Source organism: Hakea prostrata, chromosome 1 (assembly GCF_041222555.1).
Source record: "Hakea prostrata isolate BN-2017 chromosome 1, UWA_Hpros_2, whole genome shotgun sequence".
Lineage (NCBI taxonomy): Eukaryota > Viridiplantae > Streptophyta > Magnoliopsida > Proteales > Proteaceae > Hakea > Hakea prostrata.
Window position 1 is genome coordinate 23,302,531 of NC_142600.1, and position 7,970 is coordinate 23,310,500.

The 7,970-nt window shown below is 37.7% G+C and overlaps 2 protein-coding genes across 2 annotated transcripts; one reads left to right on the forward strand and one right to left on the reverse strand.

Annotated features, from left to right (window-relative positions):
• Nucleotides 1-500: 500 nt before the first annotated feature.
• LOC149028346 (glutathione S-transferase U17-like) lies at nucleotides 501-1,714 on the forward strand. Its single transcript, XM_089148203.1, has 2 exons — nucleotides 501-886; nucleotides 1,039-1,714. The coding sequence occupies exons 1-2, from the start codon at nucleotides 569-571 to the stop codon at nucleotides 1,417-1,419; spliced, it is 699 nt and encodes a 232-aa protein (XP_089004329.1). The 5' UTR covers nucleotides 501-568; the 3' UTR covers nucleotides 1,420-1,714.
• A 3,940-nt stretch (nucleotides 1,715-5,654) lies between these two features.
• On the reverse strand, nucleotides 5,655-7,421 carry LOC149028347 (chalcone synthase 2-like). The gene is made up of 2 exons (XM_089148215.1): nucleotides 7,165-7,421; nucleotides 5,655-7,016 (listed from the first exon to the last, which is right to left on the reverse strand). Exons 1-2 carry the CDS (start codon nucleotides 7,334-7,336, stop codon nucleotides 6,013-6,015), a joined length of 1,176 nt encoding a protein of 391 aa, XP_089004341.1. The 5' UTR covers nucleotides 7,337-7,421; the 3' UTR covers nucleotides 5,655-6,012.
• Nucleotides 7,422-7,970: the final 549 nt, after the last annotated feature.

Genomic DNA, 7,970 nt, shown 5'->3' on the forward strand with positions numbered 1-7,970 from the left:
TATACAAGAAATATCTATGTTGGATGTATTGGCAGATGCATGTGATCAAGATTCGATTTCCATCGCGCAATTCTTCCCAAAGGTATGAATAAGACAAGTGAATGCCTTTTTAATAATTGATGCAAGAACGGGATGAGCTCGTAGCGTTAATGATCCGTTCAAGCTAACTGGAATCACGTTCCTTTCACTTGGGTTTTATTTATTTGTGTTTCTCCATTCAACACACTTAAAATATTGTTAGTTCTACCTAAAAAATTATTTGTGCAGGCGAAACCATAAAATAAGCAGGAAATCAAAATGTCAAAGTAATATTGAACAATCATCAGTAACATATGGCATCACATGCGCAAATCTACAGTAACATGGACACGTCTTGGTGTTATCTGTATTTTTAATACAAGAAATATGGAACCAAGACGTAATCGCATTAAGTGCATAGCATCACTTCCAAGAACTAATCTGTCCCTGTTACTCTATATATAGTATCACTCGAACCCTTCAAGCAACACCTCAAAAAGTGGTCGTCGCCTCATTTTCTTCTTGAACTCGACTGGGTTTTGTTTCAGCAATGCCAAAGAACAGCGTGAAGCTGTTGGGACTATGGCCTAGTCCATTTGTGATGCGGGCTCAGATCGCCTTCAACCTCAAATCGGTGGATTATGAGTTTCTTGAAGAGACATTTGGAACCAAGAGTGAACTGCTACTCAAATCCAACCCAGTTCACAAAAAGATCCCGGTTCTCATTCATGACAATCGGCCTCTCTGTGAGTCGCTAGTCATTGTTCAATACATCGATCAAGTTTGGACTGGCGGTCCATCCATCCTTCCAGCTGATCCTTATGATCGTGCCATTGCTCGTTTCTGGGCAGCCTACTTGGACGATAAGGTATCCATTCGATTTCAAATATTTTTCATTTTTTGTTGTTAGTGTTTTGTTTTGATTAGTAAGAATGGTTGGTTTCTACCCAAAAAAAAAAAAAAAATTGGTTATTACCAATTAAGTCAACTTTTGATCAAAATAATTCTTTTTTGGTGTAGTGGTGGCCGATGGTGGTTGGTTTGCAGGACAGAGAGGCAGCGGCACCAATAATTGATCAAATAGTGAAAGGATTGATGCTATTGGAGGAGGCTTTTAAGAGCTGTAGCGAAGGGAAGGCATTCTTCGGTGGAGACCACATCGGCTATCTGGATATTGCATTGGGATGTTTCCTTGGGTGGATTGCCGCAAAGGAGAAGATGTGTGACGTGAAAATCCTAGACAAGGAGAAGGTACCTCTCTTAGTAGCATGGTCAGAGCGTTTCAGATCAAATGCTGCAGTTAAGGGGCTGATACCAGAGCCCGACAGGTTGATTGAGTTTGCCAAATTGGTTCAGGCCAAGAAAGCCGCCGCTGCCGCTGCCGCTGCTCCACCTAGCTAATGTACTGAACCAGCTAGGTTGATCAACTGAACAGTACTTTTTGGTCTTATGCATTTTGGTTTAATGTATTGATCAAACGTCAGCTAGGTTGAACTGAACGGTGGTTGTTGGTTTTATTTTGGTTTAATGAAGTGATCAAACGTCATCAACATGAATAAGGTTTGAGAATACAAAAGTAAAAAAAAAAAAAAAAAAAAAGAAAAACATCCCTTGATGCTAGAGTCAGATTTATTATTCTTATTGTGTGATTATCATTTACGTTACCTTTTCCTTTGGGTTTCCTTTTTTTGTAAGAGCCCATGCCCTTAACAAATAGGTTTTCTCCACTTCTCTTGGTTTTCTGAGAAGCCAACAACTCTGACTCCCTATTCTTGAGAGCCTCAATACATTGGTCAATGGTCACATTTTGACAAGCATATTTTATGAAATTCTTAACAACAAGATAATCATTTTGAAGGGAATCTAACAAGATAATCGACATGTCTTGGTCATCTAATTACTCTTCTCCCAAGTACTGGCCAAATCTTGAACTAATTTTTTAAATATGTCTAAGTTTTAGTCCAGACTGATAGCATGATCCATTTTGAAGCCATATAATCTTTCCTTCAAATAGATCATATTACCTAAATTCTTTTTTTGATGGATTTATTCAAGTTTTGTCCACACTTTAATGGGAGTGTTATCTTCTTCATCTAAACTCTTAATAACACTATCAATGATGTTCCAGAGCATGTAGCCAATTGCTTTCTCCATCACCTCAGTCCTTAATATAGATCATGATCACCAGTAGCTCTCAATAATCTTTGTTGGGTCATTAGGGCTCTTATTTTTCTCTCCCATATCCCAATATCCCCAGTCTTATCAAATTTCTCAATGTTTACCTTAGAGCTTTTTATGAGAACTCTTAAATCTAGGTATCTAGGGTTTTCACCTTAATATATAGCCTAACTAGAGCCTGTGGTAATCACACTGGGAGGATAATCCTTTCTAGCCAAACTTAAACCCTTCTCAGACTTTTACAACAATGATTCTTGCAAATCATAATATACGAGACAAATACAGGTATAAACTGGTAAAAGAACAATATGAAATTATCATAGAAATAATTTGAACCTAATTAGTGTTGGCCGAAACATGCACAGTTAGCAATAGCAACCAATAATGCAAAATTGTTAACAATTTCCAGCAAATAATATACCAACTAATTAAACCATGTAATTTCAGATATAATTGATCTCATAAACCATCACTGTGTATCAAATTGACTCTCCTAAAACCCTAGCCGAACCTGATTAACCAAGATGGTTAACCTTAATCAGAAACTAGTGACCAAGATGATCAATACTCATGCCAAGAACAACAATAGAGATCATAAACCTCGAATTAGAGTAGTAGATCACAAAATCCCCAAATCAGTTTCATCATAGGGAGCACCGAAACATGGCTTTGATGCCACATGTTGTGTTTGCGTGATGATTTAACAAGAAATCTGCAGAGAGTTAAGAGGAGACACCCACAAGATTGATGAGGCAGTTCCGCTTAAAGCCTACATCTCCGGGACTCAAAACATAGTCCAACCAATATAAAGTTGCAATTCCTTACAGAATTTGAAGAGAAATAAACAACGAAGTGAAATCTCAAAGCAACGATCAATTTGACGATATTATCACCTGAATCCACACCAGATCACCGGAGCAAACTCACCTTGAACAGCAGTTGTGGCGGAGAATTCTTGAAACCTCCCGTTTGTGTGCGAGAAGAGACAGAACAAAACCCCGAATAAATTTTGATTAGTTATATTGGTTTTATTTTTTGAAGCTAATTAAATTTGAACTAACTGGAATTGATGATTAGCAATGAAATTACCACAAAAAGGGGGAAGTATTTCCTATATAAGAGTGTAGCCCCTACACATGCATAGGGATAATGAATACACATGAAAGCATTAATATTTCTAACCAAAAAAAGAAAAAAAGGAGAGAAGAAGAAGAAGAAAGAAAGCATTAATATTTCTACATTTTAAAGGGAGATGTGGGGTTTTTTTTTGATAAAAGATAAATTCATTCAAAAATTGAGCTTTTACAAACATCGACATCTGAATTTCAAAGATTTGGAAGCGAAGAGTTTGATGACCACTAGACTTTCAAAAGCTCAACTGAGGGGGCTAATTGAGATAATTAACGAGTTAGCCACTCTGTTGGCAGTTCTACTAACAAATCTAAAAATAATGAAATCAAAAGATTTCTTCAACTTAGAGATACCCAAATGATTGGAGGAAAGTCGGTTTATTGCCATTATATATGATTGAAGGCATTACACGATTTACTATATTGTTAGTTTCCCATATAAAGGTAGGGGTGCAACTTTGGCCATGGCAGCCCTGACCCGCCCTAAGCCCTCCCTGAGCCCGAATAGGGCTTGGGCTAAAGATTTTGGCCTTAAGGACGAGTTAGGGCCAAAATATTCTGGCCTTGAACTAGGGCCAAGGGCGGGCGGCTTGGGATTACTCTCTAGCCCGCCTAGCCCGTCCCAGCCCGTCTCCGATTTTGGCCCTGATATTGGCCCATGATTTTGGCCCTAATTTGAGTATGGACCCTCCACCCATATCGAGAGGAATTTATTCTAATCCACATGGGTGAATACTTGACACATGTCAGATTTTAAAAACATTATCATGTTTTGTAGAAAATTAATAAAAATAAATTATATCCTCATTACCAATGTAGTAAGCATCCATCTGATTTTGGTTGTGATCCTGACCATAAATTTGGCTCTAGTCTTAATGTTAATTTGACATTGATCATGTACTAGATTTTTATCCTAATTTTCATATTAACATTGATATAACTATAAGTCTCGATTTTGACCTTCAGTCATTTTGATCATGTTAGACTATGAGTTCACTTTTTATATTATTTTTAAGGTACTTTTTATTCTTCGAACTAAGTATCTTTAGTTCCCAAAAGACATTGATTTTTTTGTGTGGACTAAGGCGAGATAATATATTATAAATAATAAAAACTAATATATAGAGAATTAATATCTAACAAATCTACACCCCAATTTCCCATCATGAATATTGACATATTTTTTTGCCTCCAATGTGATATTTCAGAAAAACTTATTAATGACAAATAGTTGTGTTTGTAACTAAAATATCATTTTCTTTAACTACGAAAAAATATCAATACTAAATTATCGTTGATTTACTTGTTAAGTTTTGAATATGGATTTTTTTTTGTTGAATAAGAATATCAATGTGTGAGGTTTTCAATTTCCATCACCAAAGCAATGGGAGACTTTCATAGCTCAATATAGAATTATGGAGTGTGAAGTTATTTATGTTTAAAGCAACACTATCAACTTATTGACTATTATATCATTTTGTAGGAGCTTGAATCATCTTATATTTCTAAGAATTTTATTTTTAGTTTACTTGTGATACTTTTATGTATTTTATTATTATTATTATTTTTATTAGTATTATTATTATTATTATTTTAATGAATTTACATTTGATATTTTAGGTCCAAAGATAGGACCAATTAAGGCCAGAGACAAGGCCAATGAGGGACAGGGCTAAGATAGGGTCAATCAGGGCTAGGGACAGAGCCAATCAAGGTCAGGGCCACTCAGGGCTAATTAGGTTCAGGGCCAATTAGGGTCAGGGTCAGGGTCAGGGTCAGGGCCAATCAGGGCCCCATCCTTACCCGGCCCAATTAGGACCAATCAGGGTGGGAATGGGATTGGCTTGGCCCTATAGGGCTTAGGGCTAGGGACAATAATCCTTGGCCCTGAACTAGGGTTAGGGCGAGAATGAGTTCAGATTATAACATATAGGACTGGGCTAGGGATTGTAAAAGCCTGGCCCAGCTTGGCACTGTTGCAGCCCTATATATAGGTAAGGACAAAATTAAGAATGCTAGTTTTGTATACCATAAGTCAATGTAGATGAAACCATTGGTTATCAATGCAATTTTTTATTTCAATAGGAGTCAAGTTGTAGAGCAAGAACAACATAATTGGTTAGCGTTCTTTTTCCTTGAAAAAGAAAAAAAGAAAAATTTTTTCCCAGCCAATGTGGAATTGCTTGATTGGTAGGACAAATACCTTTTAGTGAAGATGTTATAGGTCCGACTCTTGCAATGCCATACATAATATATAAAAAACACCCTTGTATTGAAAAAAAAGTATAAAAGAAAAATTCAAAAGAGAGTGTGAGTTATATGAAAAAAGTATCAAATGTAATTGATTTAGTTTCAAACATCAAAACAATACCTTACAATATTTCACTAGGATACACACCATTCTAAAGATTTAGTTACAAAGAAACAAACCTTTATTTCAAAAGTGAAATTGCACCTTACAGTGTTTCACTAGGACATACACCATTATGAAGTAGTAATTAAAAGCCCCATCAAGCTAGTATATGGAGAGATAAACCATTGATAGATTTACTCGGACTACTAAAAGCCTCATCCACATATTATTCGGACTACTAAAAGCAACACCTTACCATATTTCACTAGAAAGATAAACCATTGATAGATTTACCATAGATTATTCGGATAGCTAAAAATCACGATTCACGGTTCAGTAATTTGGTTTAGGGAAACTGCGTAGCACAAGCGTTTCCACAGTAATACCTGGTCCAAATCCGAACATCACACCCCAGTCAAACCCTTCACCTGTTGTGTTTTTCCCTTCTTTGAGAGAGCTTTTCCTCATCTCATCCAAAATAAACCACAGTGTTGGGCTTGACATGTTACCAAAATCACCCAACACCTTCCTTGTTACGTTCATCTTATCCTTCCTTAACTTGAGTTTTGCTTCTATTTTGTCTAGAATCGCTGGTCCCCCAGGGTGAGGAACCCAAAAGATGGAGTTCCAGTCACTAATACCAACTGGACTAAGTGCTTGTACCAAGCAGTTCTCAATGTTGTCAGAGATAGTCCGTCCCACATCCTTAGACAATCTGATCATCAGACCTGCTTCACGCAAGTGTGCCGCAACCATATCTCCAGAATCTGGAAGAAGCGTACAAGCTGTGGAGACAAGTTGGAACAATGGCCGTTCGACTGATGTGTTTGGGTTTGCACCAATTATGATAGCTGCTGCACCATCGCCAAATATTCCCATCCCTAACAGAGAGTGCAAGTCTTCCTCTGTAGGTTCACGGAAAGCACTAACTGAGTTTATCTCCGAGCAAACAGCAAGGATTCGTGCATTTTTGTCGTTCTCAGCAAGGTCTTTGGCCACACGGAGGACAGTGCCACCACCAATGCAACCTTGCTGATAAAACATTACACGCTTAACAGTAGGGGAAAGGCCAAGGAGCTTGATAAGATGATAGTCAGCACCAGGTGCATCTACACCTGAAGTGGTACAGAATATAAGGTGAGTGATGCTTGATTTTGGCTGCCCCCACTCGTTGATGGCCTTTGTTGCGGCCTCCTCAGCCAACTTGGGTACCGCAGGAATCATAATATCTAAACGTGCATTGAGTGATGGAGTCATGGAGTTGATCAAGTTGGGGTTTTGCTTGACTGTATCCTCTGTTATGTGGACGTGCCGTTTTTGGATCATTGATTTTTCGCCTGCATTAACAACATAACGGGAGACAAAGATATGTTAGGAATAAATTTCACCGAAAAAGTGTATACAGTACTATATGCAGAAGGGTACGTGGGTCTGTGACTCGTCTGCATGGATTGCAATTTAGACATATTTATTTATTTCACTTACAAATTCGTTTGAGTTTCTCCTTCAGCTCAAGCTTATGCTCACTTCCTGTAACTCTGAAGTAGAAATCAGGAAAGTCAGTCTGAGGGACCATCTGGGATGGATTTGCTGTGCCGATGGCCAACACTGTGGCTAGACTCCAATCGCAATCAAAGGCTCCTTCGGTGCTTCCCATATCTCTCGAACCTGATCAACTTCACTGGTGATCTCTTCAATCTAAGTATATGCAACTGAGGTTGGTATACTCTTGATGAAATGAGAGAGCCCATGGACATGGTTTTTATAGAGAAATGTGGGCTGGATTGATTGGCAGGAGCATGATGTAATCAAGATTAGATTTACATTTCCAAAGTACTCCTTCCCAAAGGGCTTGAAAATAGAATTTTGGTTGGGTGATGAACAGGCACCTCTAGGGTATCGATCTCGACGTTAGATTGCACTGTGACGCAAATCAAAACACTTAAAAATAATACCAGTGGATCCTTTTTTGACAATAATGCAACAACGGGTTGACCAGGCAAAAATGATTTACATGTTCAAGCTAACTGAAAACCAAGTTCCTTGCGCTTGGGTTTTATTTACTTTTTCTCCCTTTAACAAAGTCACAATATAATAAGTTATACTAGTCAGGGAAGGGACGTGATACATCCGGAACCATAGAATAAGCAGTAAAATCAAAATTTCAAAGTAATATTGAGTGGCATCACATTCGCTCAACCTTAAGTAATGTCACTGTTCTGTATTTCTAATAAAAGAAATTGATGTTTTTCTAAGTCTGTTTACCGCCCAGCGTATGATATTCTTGACAC

Coding starts and splice junctions, on each gene's coding strand:
- LOC149028347 (XM_089148215.1), bottom strand. CDS start 7,336: ATGGGAAGCACCGAAGGAGCCTTTGATTGCGATTGGAGTCTAGCCACA. Junction 7,017..7,164: donor GGAGAAACTCAAACGAATTT/GTAAGTGAAATA, acceptor TTGTTAATGCAG/GCGAAAAATCAATGATCCAA.
- LOC149028346 (XM_089148203.1), top strand. CDS start 569: ATGCCAAAGAACAGCGTGAAGCTGTTGGGACTATGGCCTAGTCCATTT. Junction 887..1,038: donor CAGCCTACTTGGACGATAAG/GTATCCATTCGA, acceptor TTTTTGGTGTAG/TGGTGGCCGATGGTGGTTGG.